Source organism: Mobula hypostoma, chromosome 8, assembly GCF_963921235.1.
Source record: "Mobula hypostoma chromosome 8, sMobHyp1.1, whole genome shotgun sequence".
Taxonomy (NCBI): Eukaryota; Metazoa; Chordata; class Chondrichthyes; order Myliobatiformes; family Myliobatidae; genus Mobula; species Mobula hypostoma.
Genome location: NC_086104.1, coordinates 101,051,293 through 101,073,946, shown reverse-complemented (window position 1 = coordinate 101,073,946; position 22,654 = coordinate 101,051,293). Strand labels below are relative to the sequence as shown.

Here is a 22,654-nt window from a genome sequence, read left to right as displayed (position 1 = left end):
GCATGGCTTTGTCAAAGGCAGGTTGTGCCTTACGAGCCTGATTGAATTTTTTGAGGATGTGACTAAACACACTGATGAAGGTAGAGCAGTAGATGTAATGTATATGGATTTCAGCAAGGCATTTGATAAGGTACCCCATGCAAGGCTTATTGAGAAAGTAAGGAGGCATGGGATCCAAGGGGACATTGCTTTGTGGATCCAGAATTGGCTTGCCCACAGAAGGCAAAGAGTGGTTGCAGATGGGTCATATTCTGCATGGAGGCCGGTGACCAGTGGTGTGCCTCAGGGATCTGTTCTGGGACCCGTACTCTTTGAGATTTTTATAAATGACCTGGATGAGGAAGTGGAGGGATGGGTCAGTAAATTTGCTGATGACACTAAGGTTGGGGTATTGTGGATAGTGTGGAGGGCTGTCAGAGGTTACAGCGGGGCACTCAAAGCTGCTTCATCAACTGTGGGATTGAGTCCAAGAGCCAGGCGGAAATGTTACAGCTATATAGGATCCTGGTAAGACGGCACTTGGGAGTACTGCGCTCAGTTCTGGTCGCCTTACTACAGGAAGGATGTGGAAACTATAGAAAGTGTGCAGAGAAGATTTACAAGGATGTTGCAAGGACTGGGGAGCATGTCTTACGATAATAGATTGAGTGAACTCGGCCTTTTCTCCGTGGAGTGATGGAGGATGAGAGGTGACCTGATAGAGGTGTATAAGATAATGAGAGGCATTGATCATGTGGATAGTCTGAGGCTTTTTCCCCAGGGCTGAAATGGCTATCATGAGAGGACACAGTTTTAAGGTGCTTGGAAGTAGGTACAGGGGAGATGTCGGGGTTAAGTTTTTTTTTGGCTCAGAGAATGATGAGTACATGGAATGGGCTGTCGGTGACGGTGGTGGAAGCAGATATGATAGGGTCTTTTAAGAGACTTCTAGATAGGTACATGGAGCTTAGAAAAACAGAGGGCTATAGGTAACCCAAGGTAATTTCTAAAAGAAGTACATGTTTGGCACAGCATTGTGGGCTGAAGGGCCTGTATTGTGCTGTAGTTTTTCTATGTTTCTTTGTTTCTGCACATTTAGTATGCACTGAAATTTATTATTGTAACCTTCCTTCATTTCCTGAAATGATCTGAGTTGAAAAAATTGCCCTTGGGTACCATATCAATATGCCATGCTTCTCCTAAGCAGAGGCAACAAAAAAATGAGATTTAAATCCGTTGCTAGCTGTGCTTGGTCAGCTTCTACATTCAACCTTCTTCACTATTAGCTGGGGAGTACCGTGCAGAGCGATGGAGCAGGCTGCCATGTACTGCTAGACTTTGCCTGTACTCCATACAATTCAGTATATTTACTTACTCATCTTTTCAGAGGAATCCAATCTCAGAGAAAGTTGAAAGAGACAATTGGAATAGTGTCATAGAGCATTACAGTACAGAATTGGGTCCTTTGACCCATTTAGTCTGTGCCAAATTATTATTCTGTCTGATCCCATCAACACACACCTGGACTCGAGTGCTTGATACCACTTCCACCCACGTACTTACTGAAACTTCTCTGAAATATTGACATTAATCCCGGCTGGCAGCTCGTTCCATGCTCTCACTACCCTATGAGGGAAGAAGTCCTCCCTCGGGATCCCCTTAAAATATTTTTACCTTTAACCTCTAGCTGTAGTCCCACCCAACTTCAGTAGAAAACACCTGCTTGCACTTCATAATTTTGCATATCTCTATCAAATCTCCACTCATTCTCCTACACTCCAGGGAATAAATTCCTAAACTATTCAATCTCCCTACGTAATTCAGGTCCTCAACCATCCTTGTAAATTTTCACTGCACTATTTGAATCTTTTTGACACAGCTTTCCTGAAGGTAGGTGACCAGAGCAGCACACAATACTCCAAATTTAACCTCAGCAACGTGCTGTACAACGTCAGCACTCAACACTGTTTTATGAAGACCAATGTGTCAAAACCTTTCTTTACCACTCTATCTAATTGTGAAGGCCTGGATCCAAGTTAGAATTGGGAGGAACAGATCAATTGCACATCTAGCACTTTCAGCCTGAGGCTGCCTTGCAGACAAGTTTATTTACATGCAATAAACACATTGCATCCGGAAGATAAGGGATCACACTGTGGGGTGGTATCGTAGGAGACAGCATTTATGAAGAAAACCTAACTTCTACAATATTTGTTACAATACCTGTGTTTACCTGTAATTAATTTCTACATTACTTGTCTGTTATCAGCTGCTCAGGAGAGAGGCTGAGTCTGTGCACTCGACTGGAGACACTACAGTGTGGTGCCCATGCTGGAGTTAGTGCTGCCCGCTCGTGTTCACTCAGCAGGAGACAAGTTGCATTGTGTTTGTCTGCAAACTGCTGCAACATTCATGGACTCGGGGACTTGGACCTCTTTTTTGTGTGTGTGCGCCTGCATTTTACTGCTGTCTCATATGTGCTATGTGTGCCTTGTGCTGTGTATGACAATTGGTACTGTTTTGCACCTTGGCCCTGGAATTATGCAATGATATTTATATTTAGCAATGATATTTATATTTAGCAATGCTATTTATATTTAGCAATGATATTTATATTTAGCAATGATAAAGGAATAGAAATATACTTCAGAGTCTGATTGTAAGTGACTTGGAGATAAGCTACAGGATTATGGTGTTTCTCTGCACCTGCTAGCCATTGAACATAATCGGAGATGGGCATACGTCCAGGAGGTATTGTTGTTTAGTAAGGTGGTTACCACATTGCAGTGTACTGACAATGCACACGGCAGTGGTGATAGGAATGAATGATCAGGGAAGGCCCTTTGTGAAGCTGCCTGTTCTGCACTAAGTGCCTTCAAACTTCAGTGTCACTCAAACTGTGGAGATTAGCATTATCCTCCTTACTGTGTTTGTGGGAGGTAAATAGTCAGATGACTCACATTAAAGCATAGCAAGCCAAAGACCTGTCTTTATAGAGATTTATGTATTTACTTCGGTTACCCTTTTATAAGAAAGATGTGGTTAAACTGCACAGAGTGAAGATTTTTATGAGGATGCTGCCAGGACTAGGGGGCCAGAGTGAGAGGGAGAGGATGTCCAGGCTGGGTCTTCTTTCTTTGGACTCTAGGAGAATAAACAGCAAGCTTGTAAAAATATTTAAAATCGAGAGGCATGAATAAGGTGGATGCCAATAGTCTTTTCCCCCACAGTAGGGGAGTCCAAAATTAGGGGCCACAGATTTAGGGTGAGAGGGGAAAAATTCAAAAGGGACCCAAGGTGCAACATTTTAAATGCAGAGGCAGTGAGTACACGGAACAAGCTGGCAGAGGAGGTGGCCGAGGCAGGTACATTAGGATCATTTACAAAGCATTTGGACAGGCACTGTTGGACTTGGTGACACTGATCTTTGGAAGTCAAGAATGAGGTGTGAAACTTGGTGATTACATCTGCTTTACTAAGTGTTACAAAAAACAGTCATGGTCGGAGTAAAAGAAGACAGTCCTCTCATACCAGTGATAACAACTAACCTGCAAAATATCCAGATTCAAGTGGCATGACACCTGCTGCAAAAAAACTGAGAACCTTTGGAAAAATACAGGATCCACAATACTACAAGTACGAGAACATTTGTTTAACAGGTACTCGTATATAGGTGCTGTCATTACAATTATAAGCAAGCACAGCAAAGTTAAACTACGAGGAAAGTAGTAGCAACATGGAGTTGAGGAGCACTGGAAATTGGGACTAGCCAGGTGAGTACCATGGACCAGCTGGGCCAAAAGGCCTGTACGCACTGCTTTGCTAAGACTATTATCATTACTCAGATGCAAGGGAAAAATCACCAATGTTACCTGCCAATCTACATCAGTGAAAAATCAAGCCATGAAGATGCACAGATAGAAGACCAGTGGGAGCACTTCACCCTTTAAAATGAAAGTACTTAAACCATAGATCTTGCACTAGTCAATTTTAAATTGTTTGGAAGCGCGATAGCCAAGGCTGATGTGGGAGGCTCGGAATCCAGTCGTGGGAGGCTCGGAATCCAGTCTTGGCAGACATTACACACCTGTGAAGTACCCTCCCACTCAGAACAATGGGAGCACGTGCTTGACAGCAAAAAGGTCTTGCTGCCCGAGCTAGGGATTTCTGCTTTCAGAGCTCCACTCCCACGGGGCTCAGTAAAACAGACCTCACAGGCAGAGAGGGAAAAAAACATCTGAGATTCAACATGAAGACTAATCTACGTTTAAACTTCAAATTTTCTTTCAAAGCGATCTAGTTTTCCTCCAATTAATTTTGAAGCTAAATTTGACTAAACAACGTTGGAATACTGTGACTCGAGCTGAGAAATCCTAAGCCCCAAATTAAAGAGACTCAGGAGGCACAATGGCAATCAGCTTTATATCAATGCAATCTTTCTTTTTTTGAAAGGGTAGGTTGGGGCTGTGGACAGGAAATCAAGTCACACCCGAAAGCCAGCAATGACAGTGCTGGCAGCAACGTTGGAGAATGCAGCTCACCGTCTGCTTCATAGCAAAGATGATTAAGTCAGGCTGGCCGAACACAAAAAATAATTTATAAATACAGAAGTAATTCAATAAGATTGGCTCTCTCTTCTCAGAGTGAAATATTAGTTTTCTTTATCAATTAAATTATTACCAAATCACAAATTGCTGGTCAAATACCCAAGGTTTTTCCCTTCTTGATTAAGCTTCTGTAAAAACCATCTGTGTGAAATCAATTCTGCTTAAACTGCCTGAATCACCCGGCGGCACCAAACTGCCAGGAGGGTCCCTAGACTGTGCTAAGAGAAAAATATTTGCTTTATTCAATACTACATAATGGACTAGCATTCATTCAGCAATCCTTACAAAAAGTGCTTTCACAAACAAAGTAATTTTGAATAGTTACTGTTATAATGCAGTCAATATACAAATTTGGTACACAGCGATGGAATAATGACCAATTAATTTATTTCCAAGTCATAATCAAGGCAAGTATTGGCCAATGCGAGGTAACTCACCTGATCCTTGGGATCTTCCCAGACCAAAGAGCACAGCCAGTACAGCAGAGGCAAAGGCCTCACAACCCACATCGTTGTTCCCAGCTAATTAAAACTCGAACCAAAAGCTAATCCCTGCTACTTATACAATGTATATATCCCTCCATTCTCTGCACGTTAATGTGCCCAAGAGCCTCTTAAGCACCTGCTCTGTATCTGCCTCCACTATGTCCCTGCCAGCACGTTATCACTCTAAAAAGAATCTTGCCCATACATCTCCTTAGAACTTACCTTCATCACCTTAAGTGCAAAGCCTCTAGTATTAGACATTTCGAACACAAGACATGGGAGCAGAATTAGGCCATTCAGTCCATCAAGTCTGCTCCACCATTCCGTCATGGCCAATTTATTTTGCCTCTTAATCCGTTCTCTTGCCTTCCCCCCATAACCTTCAACACTTCGATGAATCACGAACCTATCAACCTCCGCTTTAAATATACTCAATGACTTGGCCTCTGCACTCACCCATGGCAATCAATTCCAGTTTCAACATCCTCTGGTTAAAGAAATTCCCTCATCTCTGTTCTCCTCTTTCACTACAAACACAGCTTCAGCCTAGACTCAAATCACCTTGTTGGAACCTACATTTGCCACTTAGGGGAGAGCTGTCAACTGCGCCACAACTGTCATCAGTAATTTGTCCCCACTTCAGAGTAACACAGCAACAAATTAAACTCATCTCCGTGCTAGGCTGAGGTGCATGTGCAAAGATCTCACATTAAGTCCAGGAAACATACAGTAAAGTAAATAGTCCAGTGGCAGGGAAGATGTTAAACAGTCACATGCAATTCATTTAACTTCAACTGGGCTGAATTGAATTCATGAAGAATAAATACTCACCATTAAATGAGAAATAAAGCAACTTAACAGCAAAGGCTGATGGCTTAATGGGGTGGCAGGGAGTAGATACATCTCTACCAAAAGAGGTGCAAGGCACTACTGTCCTCTGTTAGCCAGCAGGTCACCTTTGAACAAGGTGCAGCTCCTGCTTAACCCCCTGATCAGGGTCATATGAAGCCAAGGGAGCAGGTGGTGGACGGTCATATGAGAAGCTGGTGCATTTCACAAGTCCTGGTTATGCGACCACTGACGCCAGGCAGACAATTTCTGAACAGAACTAATAATGGCTTGGGTCACCCATCTTACAAAAGATTCTGCACAGAAGTCAGTGTCAGCATCAGAAGCTAGGAGTACGTATAAAAAGGGCAGACTGGGGAAAAGCCATTCTTTATTCAGCAGCTTAAGTGAGGAGTGTGTGTCGGTGTCAGAGCCCTACGGAAGTCAGTTGATGGGAGGAGATCTGATAAAGGTTTACAAGATTATGAGAGGCAAAGGTAGAGTGGACAGAGAGCATTTGTCTTCCAGAGCCGAAATGTCTAATACCAGAGGGCATGAATTGAAGGTGAGAGGGGGTAGTGTCAAAGGTAGATGTGAGCGGCAAGTTTTTTTTTACTTAGAGAGCTGTGCCCTGGTATGTGCTGCCTGGTACGGTGGTAGAGGCTGGCTGATGTTTTGGGCCAAGACCTTTCTTCAGGACTGAGAACAAAAGGGCAAGATGCCAGAATAAAATGGTGGGTGGGAAATCATAGAAGGAATCATAGAGGAGAATAGACCATAGGAGAAAGGGAAGGAGGTGGGGACCCAAGGGGAGATAATAGGCAGCTGAGAAGAAGAGGTAAAAGTCAGAGAGGGGAAATTTGTTTACTGGGAGAATTGATATTCACGCCATCGGGTTGGATACTACCCTGAATACAAGATGTTGCTCTTCCACCCTGAGGGTGACCTCATCGTGACACAAGAGGAGGCCATGGATCGACATGTCAGAAATGGAATGGGAATTGTTTGGTTTAAAACCATGTGCAATCCGGATTAGGCAAGAGTGGCAAATTTCCTTAACTCATTTCCAGTTACAGAAATTCCAGTGCAATTCAAACTACCATCTCACTGGGCCAATGACTCCAAGACATTGACTGAACCACTAGATAACGTATCAGGAGACATCACAAGTTTACACACTTATATAAAACAATATCCAGATTTCCAGCACGGAGAACTGAACCTTTCAAAAGCTTCACACAACTCAATACCTATAGAGTGCTTTCAAAAGCATCAAAAAAAAGCCAGTCTTTCTTCAGATTCAGCAACAGCCTCTTGACTGAGAATACAATGAATGCACTCCAGTTCTGTGACTTCCAAGTAGACCAATGTCAAATTCACAGACTAACAACAAAAGAATTAAGACATGAGTAGGTTACTCAGCTCATATGACTGAGCCCAGTGGGAATATGGATCCACAACTCCTTGAAAGTAGTGTTACGAGTAGATAGGGTGGTAAAGAGAGCTTGCGGCACATCGCCCTTCATAAATCAAGACAGGAGTTGGGATGTTATGTTGAAGTTGCACAAGACATTGGTAAGGCTGAATTAGGAGTATTATGTGCAGCTCTTGTCACCTATTCAAATGTCTCTTAAATGTTGAAATTGAACCCAAATCCACTTCCACAGGAGCTCAGTCCACACTCTCACCATCCTATGTGTGAAGTTCCTTCTCAAGATACTTTTAATCAGTTTACCTTTCACCCTTAACCCCTGACCTCTAGTTGTAGTCTCACCCAAGCTTAGTAGAAAAGACTGCAAGAATTACTCATAGTTTCGTATACCTCTTATATGATCTCCCCTCAATCTCCTATGCTCCAGGGAAAAAAGTTAAACCTTTCCCCATAACTCAGGTCCTCAAGCCCCAGCAACATCCTTCTAAGTTTTCTCTGAACTCCTTCAATCTTACAGATATCTTTGTTGAAGGGAGGTGACCAGATCTGCACACAATACTTCAAATTGGGCCTCACCAATGTCATAGGGTTGGTCAGTAGTGGCATCAGCACCGCACTTCCAGGTGAGCGGCGGCAGTATCTGCAGAGTAAAGGCCTGGCAATCTACTTCCCTATCCTGCCACAGAAACCCTATGGGCAACTACACCATCCATAGGGTCACCATGAGTCACCGACGACTCGACGGCACTCATCAACATCTTCAAAATAACATCCCAACAATTGTACTCAATACCCTGATTTTTGAAGGCCAAAAACTCTCTCTACTTGTGACAGACTCAAGGAATTACGAATTCTCTCGTATCCCTTTTGCCTATCACCTGTCCAGTTCTTGGCTCCATCCCTCCCCCTCTTGTCTTCTCCTATCATTTTGGATCTCCCCCTCCAACTTTCAAATCTCTTACTCACTCTTCCTTCAGTTAGTCCTGACGAAGGGTCTCGGCCTGAAACGTCGACTGCACCTCTTCCTAGAGATGCTGCCTGGCCTGCTGCGTTCACCAGCAACTTTTATGTGTGTTGCTTCAATTTCCAGCATCTGCAGAATTCTTGTTGTTTGTTGAATTACGAATCTGTTAGGACTTTATTCCCTGGAGCACAGGAGAATGAGGGGAGATCCTACAGAGCTTTTCCCCCTCAGGTTGGGTGAGACTAGAACTGGAAGTCAGAGGTTTAAGGTGAAAGGTGAAATATTTCAGAGGAATATGAGGGGGTATCTTTGCACTCAGAGGGTGGAGCAAGTGTGGAACGAGCTGCAGCTATAGTGTTAAAGCAGGTCCAATTGTAACATTTAAGAGAAGTTTGGATAGGGACGTGGATGAGAGGGATATGGAGGGCCATGATCTGGGTGCAAGTAGGCAAGTAGGTGCTTTATGACTCTACTAAGATAAGATCAGGGATGACTGTCTACATCAGCAACACTTCCCACATTACCCTTTGATTTCCTTAACACTTAAAAAACCCAACCATCCATCTCACAGAGTAATACTGCCAGAAACAGGCCCCTTCCACCTAATATCCGTGCCAATCAAGGTGTCGACTTAAACTAGTCCCATTTGCCCACATTTGGCTGTATTCTCTGAACCAGGGGTTCCCAGAATCCCAATTTTTTTTTAATGCCATGGACCAATACACTTAAGCAACAGTGTGTGGATCCCAGGTTGGAAATTTAAACCTTTCCTTTCCAGATACTTATCTAAATTCGAGGGGCAGAGCTAAGTGATGATGGCACCTTTGCTTGCATCTTTGGAAACAGCTCCATTTCTGTCTTTGATATCTCCTTTTGTTCTTTTGAAGACCCCAATCTGGAGGTACACTCTGACTTTTGCTCTTTGCGGGAATGGGACCTGCTCTCAGGGTCTCATGATTGGTCGCTGTCTGATATCCCAAGGACGTGTCCTGGAAGACCAGTGCACCGTCAGGGTGACGGATTGGCATGGCTCTGGAGACGGGCCAATTCAAGGCCGGCGACCCTGACTGAGGCGTCACAGGAGAACACGGAACATCGGGTGCTGCTGTGGGCTGTGTCCAGACAGCTGAGCTCAGAAATAGCGATGCAACAGGCTTTTAACATCATTAATCAGCGAGTTGCTTGTTATGTCTCCCCTCTGGCTGTGAAACAGGGACAACTTTTTCTCTTATTAGGGGAAGAGAGAGCCTCTGGCATCGGAGGCTCTCTCAAATTACCAGGTGAACGAGTAGTCTTTGGGGTACTGCAAGGCTGTGCCATTGATGATGTGCTGCACATTTGAGTGCTCGGTGGATGGTGCAGATGCCTTTTTGCTGGTACGGGGGTGGGGGGGGGGAGGTCATTGCCTTACTGCAGCTTGTGCTTGGGGGGGGGACTTTGGGGTTCTAACATTTAACTGCCATTCATTCTTAGGGGCACTCCTCTGTTTTTGTGGATGTTTGCGAAGAAAAAGAATTTCAGGATGTATATTGTATACGTTTCTTTGACATTAAATGTACCCATTGAAACCTATTGAAATGTCTCTTAAATATTGTTATTTTACCAGCCTCAACTACTTCTGGAAGTTCATCCCACACATATACCACCTTCTGCATAAAGAACTTGCCCCTCAGGTTCCTTTCAAATCATTCCATTCTCACCTTAAACCAATACCCTCTAGTTCTTGCTTCCATTTTTCCTGGGGGAAAATGCCCACATGATTTTATACACATTTTAAACTTTGATCAGTGGAGCAGCCCTATTCCCATGCCATCCTTGGGTAGATAATATTGAATATTTGACAGTACTCCTGAAGGGCAAACCCCTTTATTTGGGATGGTGACGTCTAGTGCAAGACACCAAAGCAGGGGAGACATTAACCTATGCCGATCGGGGCACTGATTTTTGAGCATTTTCATTCTGTCTGCCATGTAAGACAGGACATTCCAGTAGCCATCCAGTTCCACTTGACTTCCAAATCACATACCAACATGTCTGTCCATGGCCTCCACTACCACCATTATAAAGGTCAAACTCAAGATGGAGGAGCAACAGCTTGAATTCCACCTGGTAGTCTCCAACTTAAGGATATCAACATCAATTTCTCTAACTTCTGGTAATTACCCTGCCATTCCCACTTCTCTTTTTTCCCCCATCCCTCTGGCTCCCTTCCTTCTTCCCTTTCTCCAATGGTCTATTGTCCTCTCCTATCAGATTCCTCCTTCTTCAACCGTTACCTCTTCCACCTATCACCTCTCAGCTTCTCACTTCATCATCCCTTCCACATCCAATTATCATCTCAGCTGCTCTCACCCATCACCTGCAAGCTGTTTCTTCCACTCCAGTCCTGTTGAAGGGTCCCGACAAGAAACATAGACTACTTATTCCTCTCTTTGCAGATGCTGAGTTCTTCCAGCATTGTCTGTGTTGCTCTGGATTCCCAGCATCTGCAGAATCTTTTGTGTTTGTGTAGCTCCCTCAGTGATGATGTACAGATTGTCCTCAGATTTTGGAATTCTGTTCAGAATCAGATTTAATATCACTGCCATTAATCGTGAAATTTGTTGTTTTGTGCCAGAACATCACAATACATAATTTTTTAAATCTACAAATACATATTGTTCCTTAAGTGCCATGTCATATGACATGGGTGATCATAGTCTTTCCATGACCAGGTTTTTTCTTGGAAATTTTTTCTACAGAAGTGGTTTGCTTTGCCTTCTTTTGGGCAGAGTCTTTACAACACCAGTGATCCCAGCTGCTATCAATACTCTTCAGAGACTGTCTGTCTGCCTGGTGTCAATAGTCACATAACCAGGACTTGTGATATGCACCAGCTGCTCGTACGACCATCCACCACCTGCTCCCGTGGCTTCATATGACCCTGATTGGGGGGAGGGGGCTAAGCAAGTGCTACAGGCTAGCAAAGGTAAGGAGCATCTTACACCTCCTTTAGTACAGATGTATCTCCATGCAAAAAAATATTTAATTTAATTAAATAAGTAATGCAAAAAAAGAGGAAAAAAAACAAAGAAGTGAGATAATGTTCATGGAACATTCAGGAATCTGATGGAGGGGAAGAAGCTGTTCCTAAAATGTTGAGTGTGTCTCTTCAGACTTCTGTATCATTTAAAACGTGAGCAGTTCCCAGGCTGGAAATACCAACATGAACAGTGTTCCAAGGCAGAAGATGCATGCAACCTCCAAGCAGCCACTTGCCGTTGAGATGACTGCTATATGTTGCAAATTTCACAGGTGAAAACGGATGCTGGCAATCTAAGAGACAATGCGGTGCTCAGCAAACAGCAAATAGACTGAGAAGTGAAATAAGATCCCATCCTCTGATACACAAAGTGTCTGAGAATGAAGATCCAAAAATTACCCCAAATGCAGAAATACATCTTTATGATCAGAGACGAGCAGAAGCAGATGGCATGATGCCCTGACCCATGCGAGAAATGTCTTGGAAGAGCCTTTGGTGGATCTGCAAACCAAAGGCCAAGCTGAAAACCGAACATCAGAAAGGTATTGATAAAGCTGTGGATGCATGGGGAAGACAACAGCCTGTGGTGATGTGTGCCAGGAATTCAACACTGTTGTGAAAGAGTCAAGCAGAGTTGTCTGTATAATTTGAACACCATTCTCCTCTCTTCTCTTGGACAGCAAACCTGGCATTATGAAAACCACACAGAAGGAAAATTAAGGACTGCAAAAGAAATAGCAAGTGAACAAAGAAACAAGTACATTCTTTAGGAGAGGGAGAATACAAAAGTACATCTCAAAAGAAAGCATAGTACTAATTAAGCCATTTAATTGGCTTGGCAAATTGTGGGCCAAAGGACCCGTTCCATGCTCTAACCCACTGTAAACTGAGTCCCTCTCGGTCTTGAATACAGCATCATAATCAGGTTTCATATCACTGACATATGTTGTAAAACTTGCTGTTTTGCTGCAGCAGTACAGTGCAATACATAAATATATATTACAATAAAGAGATATAAAATTTTAAATTTAGTGCAAAAAGAGTGAGGTAGTGTTCATGGGCTCATTGTCCACTCAGAAATTTGATGGCAGAGGGCTTCCTGAAACATTGTGCGTGTGTCTTCAGGGTCCTGTACCACTTCCTTAAAGGTAGCAATAGACGAGGGCATGTCCCGGGTGATGGGGGTCCTTAATGATGCATGACGCATCGTCGTTTCATGATAGCCTCGATGATGGGGAGCATCATAGGGTTGCATATAAACTGACTGCTAAAATAACATGGACAGGTGCAGAAAAGGAAGTTAATGAATAACAAGGTACTTCTATAAAGATATGGTTAAGTCATTCTTGAAGTAGTGGAAGATCTAGAAAACTTGGTTTGTATATATTTGGCTTAGAGCAGTGATCCCCAACCTCCAGGCCGCGGTATGCAGCGGTCATCAGAACACAACCAGCACATCTTTACGAAAAAAGCCGAAATAAAAAAGCTAATTAATTAGGTGTTGCCCGTCACATAAATGTCAGCCCAGATCTGGGCGGCACCTAATTAATTAGCTTGTTTATTTCGGCTTTTTTCTTAAAGATGTGCTGGGTGCGTCCTGGCTACCGCTGCACCCCCTGCATGCTTTGTGGCAACGTATCGGTCCGTGGCCTGGAGGTTGGGGATCACTGGCTTGGAGATTGTGAAACACAGATTTACCCGATGCCTTGCTGCTGCTTGGAATTTAGCAAGAGACTCTTTGGTTGAGGTTTGTACAATAATCATTGAGAAGCAAGAAAATGTCCATTGTTTGGTGAGTCTAGTGGCAAAGAGAATTGTCTTAAGTACAGAGGATTCTGGTTAATTGGGCCATTGATTAGTCAGGACAGCTGCTTCTTTGGGACACTATGCCACTTAATCGGGACAGGAAACTGTTGTCAAACAGTTATTAGTGTCAGTCACGTGTGCAAAAATCACTTTTTTGTCACTAACAGCTAGTGGGAAATAAGTAGTAAGACAATTGAGAACTGCTTTGCTCACTGCGGTTTCAAGCTTTGGAGATGCTAGAAATGGCCTAGAGTAAAAATGAAATGATTTCATTATTTCAGCAAATTAGAAACTACAAAGAATTTGAAGATAATTATCTTGAATGTTACAATGACAATGAAGAATTGGAGCATGCAATCGTCAAAAGCATTGTACTAAGAAAGGCAGTCCATTATCTGCACAGGGGGCCTGTGCTGATTTTGTTCATTTACAGTCAATCATGGCAGCATACACTGAATTAATTCTTCAACTGATAACTATTATAAACTAATACAGTTTTATAGTACAGTGGTAGTATAAATAGAGTTGTAATTAGTTCTGTATTTCACTTAAATATTGTTACTCAGCTAAATGGCCATTTTTAACTATATACATGAAACTTTGGTCAATTGGAGCAGCTGCTTAATTAGGCCAAAATGTACTGGTCCCGATGTGTCCCAGTAAACCAGAATGGACTGTATTAGCCACATCCTTCAGTCATGATGCTGGCAAACACTTTCAGATACAAGTTCACAACATTCTTTCAAAGATATCAGCTTGCCACAGCAATGAACTATCAGAAGTTAAGACTTCACTTGGGGACTGTAATCAGTTTAAAAATAACTATAAACTATTCAAAGTAGTCATGAATACACCCCATAAACTAAATTATAACATATTACTCATTCTTAACCATTTAGAATTCTACATGAATTAAAAGTGGAACACAATGTACTTTGACCACCAGGCTCCTTGAATTGAGTCAAGGTTGAAAGAACATTTTTGTAAACTTTTGGCCTCAACTATCAAAAACCAAACTGCTTCAGTTCAAAGTAAGTTTATTATCAACGTACATATCTGTCACCATATACTACCCCAAGATTCCTTTTCTTGCAGGCTTTCACAGCAGAACAAAGAAACACAATAGAATCAATTAAAAACTGCACACAGAGACAAACAAACAATGTGCAAAAGGCAGCAAACTGTGCAAATACAAAACTAATAATAAATAATATTGAGTGTTGCTGGAAATCTGCAAACAACCAAAAAATATTGCAAATACTCCGCAGATCAGGCAGTGTCCTTCAAAGGAAGAAGAGCCGACATTTGATGAATTGCTTCTAGAAAATTACTGAATCTCTATATCACAGGTGCTGGCTGACCTGCAGAGTATTGGCAGCTTCTTTTTAAATTTCTGGTCATAGCTAATCAACTAGACTGCTCACAGAACTAGCTTAATGTACTTTCAAAGACTGCAATAGACAATCTTTCCTGCAGATACTTCTAAAGAACAAGGAGATCAACATTGTAAAAATAGAGGCATACTGCAAGAGATTCCACAGATGAAAATCATGAACAACACACAAAATGCTGATGGAACTCAGGTCAGGCAGTATCTATGAAAGGAAATGAGCAGTTTTGGGCCAAGTCCAGACGAAGGGCTCAGCCCAGAATGTTGACTATTTATCTCCCTCCATAGATGCTGTCTGACCTGTTGAGTTCCTCCAGCATTTCGTGCATGCTGTAAAAAATATTCTGTTGTATTTCTTCTATATGATCTCAATAAAAGTAAATAACTAGCACATTTCAAAGCAAGCTACAATCAAACTTACAATGGAGAATGATTAATATTCCAGTGCACAGAAATTTCTTCTGAAAGTACATTTATTATCAAAGTACGTATACATTATACAACTTTGAGATTCGTCTCCTTGCAGGCAGCCACAAAACAAGAAACCTGAAAGAATCCATTAAACACACCCAATGTACAGAGAAGAGAAAAAACAAATCATGCAAACAATAAAATAAGTCAGAACAAAAGTGAGTGGTTAGACACAAAGCCCGGAGCAGGCCCACAGTCTTAGCCTCAATTCAGCACATAATGGAGTAAATGTCCATAGAGGTTAGATCACTGAAACAATTAAAAGCTATAAAATAGTGACAGTTGTCTGAAACAGGTGTCTATGCCTGTTCCTATTACAATTCATTGCACACATTATTTCTGTAGCCAGAGGAATATGTCAAATGAAGCCATTTGGCCTACTGCTCTATTTCTATAGTGTTTTTAAAAACAGAAGTATTCCTAACTCTCACATGCTTATTAATCCTGTTTGTCGCCAATTCTTTCCAACCATCGTCCAGCAGTTTAACACACAGTCAACATAACACACTCCCCACCACTGAGCACATCTACAAGGCACGCTATCACGGGAAAGCAGCATCCACCACCCAGGTCACGCTCTCTCCTTAAGGCTGCCATCAGGAAGGTACAGGAGCCTCAGGAACCACATGGCCAGGTTCAGAAAAAGTTATTACCCCTCAACCATCAGGCTCTTGAACCAGAGGGGATAACTTCACTCACTCCATCACTGAAATATTCCCACAACCAATAGACTCACTCAGGCTCTTTATACAGTATTGGTATTTGCAGTTTGTTGTCTGTTAGTGGATTGATTGTTTGTACATCCTATTGGTTCTATGGCGTTTCCTGGATTAACTGTGAATGCCCGCAAGAAAATGAATCACAGGGTTGTAAATGGTGTGTGTGTGTATAACCTAACCCATACATTCGATAATAAATTTATTTTGAACTTGGACAACTCTGCAGACAATAAAACAAAGTACGTGGTTCTGAAGGCATGCTCGCCAGCAAACAACAAAGATTCCACTCTGTTACAAAGATGCATGAAATCTGCCAATTCCAAGGATTGCAGACACTTTGGTCTCTATTTCAAAACTCACAGCACGACAGCAATGATTTCCCAGTCATCTTATCCCACAGAGAACGTGATCACAGCTCAGAACATGCCTCTTACACCGTGCCTTTATCAGCAGAGGGCACAAAGATTTATGAGAATGTTATTGCGGTGATGTTGCTGGGGCTCAGGAATTTCAAACATGCATAAAGAACAGACAGGCTGAAGTTCACTCGATCAGGCAGCAGGTTAAAGGATGGCATCCCAACCACCACTGTGTAGTACACGAAACGGAATTTCATTTGCTGAGAGGGGCGCAACCACCCCCATCCTGCATCTACTACAGCCTTGCCAACCCCACAGTACCCTTCCCAAAAACAAACCAAGCACAAACCCACGGCAACTAACTTACAAACAGCCCGCCGCAACGACTAGGTGCATCTTTGATCTTCTCCCCTCCCTGAGGGCCTGCTCTCTGCTCCGAGGGTGTGTACCGTAACAGACGCTCCCCTCCCTGCAAACTCTGTGCTGTGTGGGTAGATAGGAAAGTTTCTCCCCTTCTTGGGATTCTGCTTTGTGTACACGGGGGAGGTGCATTTCCTACCTTCGCTCGGTTTCTGGCATGTGTAGATGGGCGGGTGTAGATCTGTCAGCTTCCTCCCGAGAATCCTGCTCTGTCTGCCCAGATGGCTGGGGGTGGGGAATCTCTGATAGCTTCTCCCCTCCCCCACTATACTGTGTCTGTCCTCTTGTTTATCCAACAGATTCCCTCCTCCATGGTGTTCTGCTTTGTACGGGAGGGGGTATTCGCCCTCCTCTCCCTGGAATTTTTGCTTTGTGTAGGAGGGGTGTGGGGTATCTGACAGCTTCTGCCTTCCCCTGGAAACTCTGCGCTTGTACATAGGAGCGTATTCACCAGACTCTCCCATCCCTAGGGGGTTTTTTGCTTTGAACAGGGTGGAGCGGTGCGGACGAAAAGAGAAATCTAACAGCTTCCCTCTACCCCCGGGAACTCTGCGCAGCGTCCCCGACAGCGTATCCTCCCCTCCCTGGACTCGTACTCACTGTTACTGGACTTGAGGTCTCGGTGGATGATGGGCACGATGGCCTCGGCGTGCAGGTAGCACATGCCCCGGGCGATCTGGACGGCCCAGTTGACGAGGGTGCAGGGCGGGATGCGGCGGCCGGCCAGCGCCCGGTTGAGGGGGCCGCCCTGCGCGTACTCCATCACCAGGCACAGGTTGGGCTCCTGCAGACAGACGCCGCGCAGCGCGATAATGTTGCGGTGCTGCAGCATCGAGAAGAGGCGGGCCTCCCGCCGGGCGCTCTCGGCCGTAGCTCCGGCCTCCTCGTCCGGGTCGCGGCGGGCCGCCTTCACGGCCACCGGCTGGCCCCTCCAGGTGCCGCGGTACACCTTGCCGAAACCGCCCACGCCGATAATCTCCTGCAGGCTCAGCTGGCTGAACTCGATCTCGATGGCCTGGGCGCCGGCCGGTCCGACGTGATGGGCGGCGGCGGCGGCCGCCGGCCCGCTCCTGGGCCGCGTCGGCTGGCGGCTCACGTAGTTGGCCGGGAAGATACCGACCCGCTCGCCGATCTTGCCCGTCCACCAGCCCTCGTCGCCCGACACCTTAGCATCGGTGGACAGCACCTCGAGCACGTCGCCCCGCCGCAGGCTCAGCTCGTCCTCGGCGCTCGCCTCGTACTCGAACACCGCCGTCCAGAAGGGGCCGGCGAGGCCGAGACCCGAGTCGGGGCCCGGGCTGTCGTCCCGGCCGCCGCCGGCCTCGGGCTTGAACAGCCCCTCGAAGGAATCCATCGCGGCCGCCGCCGCCTTGGGTCGTGCTCAGGGGCCGAGCCGGGCGAGAGGAGGAGCGGCGGCGGCCACCGCCGCCTTCTTGAGCCGGTCCCCAGCTGCTGCTGCTGCTGCCGCCGCCGGCCGTCCCCGCGCCCCTTCCGCCTCCATGGACACGGCCCCGCTTCTCCCCCGAGGAACCCACTCCGCTCCGCCGCTCCTTCCCCCTCGGCGATGCTGCAGCTCCGGACCGGGAGTGGGGCTGAGGGGAGCACAACGGGTCAAGCCGCCGCGGGGTTACTGGCGGTCACCGTCAGATCGACACGCCCCCCGGACCACCGTCTCCCATTGGCCCGCCTCCGTCATCTGACGGGATGGGGCGGGGCTTATGCTGCTGGGGGCGGGGCCGAGTTGTGTTTCGAAGGGGAGGTGGGGAGCACTTCCAATTATGTTCCATATGTCAAAATTTTGCGGTAAGTGACTTCTGAGTTCCGTAAGGACGAATTTAACACTCTCTAACCACCACTACAATTATTTCGTTCTCCTTTACACTTGTCACTGAACCGAACTCACTCTCAGGGACTCTTTATCTCATATTCTCCATACGTATTGCCTATTATTTATTTTTTTCTCTTTCTTTTTGTATTTATTCAGTTTGCTTTCGTTTTGCAGACATTGGTTATTTGCCCGCCCTGTTGGGTGCGGTCTTTTAGTAATTCCATTGTGTTTCTTGTAATGCCTGTGATTGCCCGCAGGAAAATGAATCTCAGGGTTATTTATGGTGATTTGATAGTAAATTTACTTTGAACTTTGTGTACTGGAAACGACATTAAACAATCTTGATTCTTAAAGTAACTAGAATGGCTATAACTTCTTTAGCACTCTTTCGGGGACCTTCAAGTCCTACATAGGTCAGCAGAATTGGGAGCTTGGTGTAGCACCCCAGGGGGCTACGAGTTGGAACAATTCTGTTGGTTTTAAGAAATAAAGACATTGTCTGAATTTAAAAGGCATTGAACGTTTTATTCTTCTAAATTATTCTTATTATCAGTATGAAGTCTATTTGATTAAAAATATTCCAATTACGGAGAAAAATGCACAGGCCTGTGTCACGGTTCACCCTGAGCAGCTTCATGACAGAGGACTCTGAGCTATTGCTGTTCACAGGAGCACATACGGAGACGGACATGTTCCTCCGCACACGCAGAATCCAGGTATCAATACAAACCAGGGCGTACGATGCACCTTGTCCTAAGCACGGGGGTGGGGGTTGGGGGGGGCTGCAGTCCACGGGGGTGGAGTGGGGGAGACAGATGGCACAGAAGAGAAGAAAACCCGGGTTCTGCCTTTTTGCTCCTCTGAATTTAGCAACAAACCCTACCAGCTTTCAGATTGCAAAGCCGTCTCTGTTAACCTGAACAACAGGAATTCTGCAGATGCTGGAAATCTCTTACTCACTCTTCCTTCAGTTAGTCCTGACGAAGGGTCTCGGCCTGAAACGTCGACTGTACCTCTTCCTAGAGATGCTGCCTGGCCTGCTGCGTTCACCAGCAACTTTGATCTCTGTTATCCTGAGCCTACTCGCTCCCCTGTAGGTTCCAAACGCACTTCTTTACAGCCTGCTAACCTGATCATTTTCTCACTCCGTATCTGCCCGAAACTTTGTTGGCCTGCCAGCACTTCCAGTTGTCCGACTGACACATTCCGGGCTGCAGGAGTACTGTTCGTGCTGACGGACTCACTGAAGTTCGGAGCAGCCACCGCTAGGGGTCGCTGATGAACGAAGCACCTCAATGGTTCCGGTAGTGCACCTCCCCGGGGCGACGGGGATATTGGTTTTAACACATACAGTATCATAGAGCACTACTTAACGCATCAATATAACAATGAAACCAATCGCATCGTTTATTCTTCTGAATAATTTTATGATGAATAGAAGTTTATTTGATCATTTAAAAATCAGCTATGCTATACCGATTGTTTTATTAAAAAAATAGACTTTCCTATTATAAATCTTCTCTACAAAGCTCAGGGTACCACATGACTTACCAGCTCCTTTCGAAATGACACCAGCCTCTTGAGCTATTGTCCTGGTTTATTCTGTATGTCTTAATGCTAAAATGTGCAATTTCGTACTTATTCTATTACATTTTATATCACTTGTCCATCTATTTTCCCCGTGTCTTACCAAAGAATGTGTCTTTCTCTGATTTTGAGGTGTTTTTTTGCACACTCTGAATCAAGGAATTAATACAAATCACTGCACCTTGCCCGAAACCAGGGAGGGGGAGGGGCAGCGGCACATAAGGAAGGGGAACAAAAATAAAGAAAAGAGATTCTGTCTTTTTGCTCTCTTCTGATCTGAGTACCAAAACCTGTCAGATTTCAGACCGCAAAGCCCTCCCTGTTAACCTCAGCCCACTCTCCCCTGAAGGTTCGAAACGCATCCCTTTACAGCCAGCTAACCTGATCTTTCTCGCACTCTGTACTTGCCATTTCGATACTGCCTTTAACTTCTCTCCTCTCAGTTTGATAATACACTTGACGTTCCTTCTTCAAAACATGGTGAGATACAATCAGTGACCGTTTTACTACACACCTCCCGTACCGAACTAAGTACTGCGGCCACTGAGCGAGTGCTTGCTGCCTTCTGCTGCTATAACCCAAGGTTTGACACGTCCTTAACACTCCGCATTCAGGAGTTGGAGCTGGAACTGGATGAACTCCGGATCATTCGGGAAGCTGAGAGGTTGAGAGACAGGACAAACAGCGAGGTAGGACACAGGAAACGGAGTGACCGTCAGGAAGGGAAATGGGGTGAAACGGCCTGTGCTGAGTATCCCTGTGTGGCCAACCCCCTCAATGGCAGGTTTTCCACTTTGGGTGGTTGGGGGGGCGGGGGGGGGGTGAGCTAACGGAGGAAAGTACAGCGCTCCGCTCTCTGGCACTGAGGGAGGGCATAACATTTTGGGTCATTGGGCTCCCTTACAATGATCTGGGCCTGTGACTCAGAAGGGAAGGGAGGTGGGGAAGAAGTTGTGAGCTGTGGTGACAGGGAATTCAATATTTAAGGGAACAGAAAGGAGGTTCTGTGGACGAGAATGTGATTCCTGGATGGTGTGTTGCCTCCCGGATGCCACGGTCAGAGTCATCTCGAATCAAGTCCTCAGCATTCTTAAGTGGGAAGGTGAGCAGCCAGAGGTCATGGTCCATGCAGGTACCAATGACACAGGGAGGAAGAGTGACGAGGTTCTGCAAAGTGAGTTCAGGGAGTTAGGTTGTTATCGGGCAGGACTTTCAGGGTTGTGATCTCAGGATTGCTTCCTATGCCAGGTACTATTGAGGCCAGAAAGAGGAAGATTATACGGTTTAACACATGGCTAAGGAGTTGTTGTAGGAGGTAGGACATAAAATTTTGGATCATTGGGGTCTCTTCCAGAGAAAGTGGAACAGAACAGAAGAGACAGTTTGCACCTGCACTGGAAGGAGAACTAATATCAAAGGGGGAAGGTTTGTTAATGCCGCACGGTGGGGTTTAAACTAGAGTTGCAGAGGGATAGGAACCAGAGTGCCTGAACAGACTTTGTGGAGACAGATGTTGTTAAGACCTCAGACAAAGTCAGGAGTCATAAAGGTTGAGCATGGTGTAACTAATGCCCTAAGCTGCGTATATTTCAGTGCAAGAAGTGTCGTAGGAAAGGCAGGGGAGCTCAGGGCATGAAGCAACACCTGGAATTAGGACATTGTAGCCATCAGTGAGACTTGGTCGCAGGAGGGGCAGGACTGGCAGCTCAATATTCTGTTGTTTTGAGTGCAACGAAGCAGGAGGAATTAAAGGAGGAGGGGTGCATTACCATAATATATAGGAGCAGATATAGGCCATTTGGCCCATCAAGTCCGCTCTGCCATTTCAACATAGCTGATCCAATTTTCCTCTCAGCTGCAGTCTCCTGTCTTCTCCCCATATCTCTTCATTCCCTGACCAATCAAGAATCTATCAACCTCTGGCTTAAATATACTTAAAGTCTTGGCCTCCACAGCTGCCTGTGGCAAAGAATTCCACAGATTCACAACACTGGGTAAAGAAATTCCTCCTTATCTCCATTCTAAAAGGACACCCCTCTATTCTGAGGCTGTGTCCACTAGTCTTAGATTCTTCTGCTATAGAAAACATTCTCTCCACACCCACTCTATCAAGACTTTTCACCATTTGATAAGTTTCAATGAGATCACCCCTCATTCTTCTGAATTCTAGTGAATACAGGCCCAGAGCCATCAAACACTCTTCATATAACAAGCCATTCAATCCTGGAATCATTTTCATGAACCTCCTTTGAACCCTCTTCAATTTCAGCACATTCTTTCTAAAATAAGGGGCCAAAAACTGCTCACAATACTCCAAGTGAGGCCTCACCAGTGCTTTATAAAGTCTCAACATCTTGCTTTTATATTCTAGACCTCTTGAAATAAATGCTAACATTGCATTTGTCTTCCTCACCACAGACTCAACCTGCAAATTACCCTTTAGGGAATCCTGCACAAGCACTCCCAAGTCCCTTTGCACCTCAGCTTTTTTTGTATTTTCTCTCCATTTAGAAAATAGTCAACACTTTCATTTCTTCTACATGACCATACACTTCCTGACACTGTATTCCATCTGCCAGCCAGGAAAGGTTCCCTTTATTCCACTCTTTGCCACCTGCCAATCAGCCAATGCTTTATCCATGCTAGAATCTTTCCTGTAATACCATGGGATCATAGCTTGTTAAGCAGCACCATGTAGCACCTTGTCAAAGGCCTTCTGAAAATCCAAGTACACAACTTCAACTGATTCTCCTTTGT

General features: G+C 45.0%; 1 protein-coding gene across 3 annotated transcripts in view; it reads right to left on the bottom strand.

Annotated features, from left to right (window-relative positions):
* Nucleotides 1–17,981, bottom strand: part of LOC134350791 (mitogen-activated protein kinase kinase kinase 21-like) — a 160,407-nt gene extending 142,426 nt beyond the window's left edge. For all 3 annotated transcript variants that reach the window (XM_063056483.1, XM_063056485.1, XM_063056484.1), the window contains exon 1: nucleotides 17,083–17,981. In XM_063056483.1, coding sequence (XP_062912553.1) covers nucleotides 17,083–17,836 — 754 coding nt within the window. In that variant the 5' untranslated portion in view covers nucleotides 17,837–17,981. The remainder of the gene's footprint in view (nucleotides 1–17,082) is intronic.
* Between the last annotated feature and the right edge of the window lie 4,673 nt (nucleotides 17,982–22,654).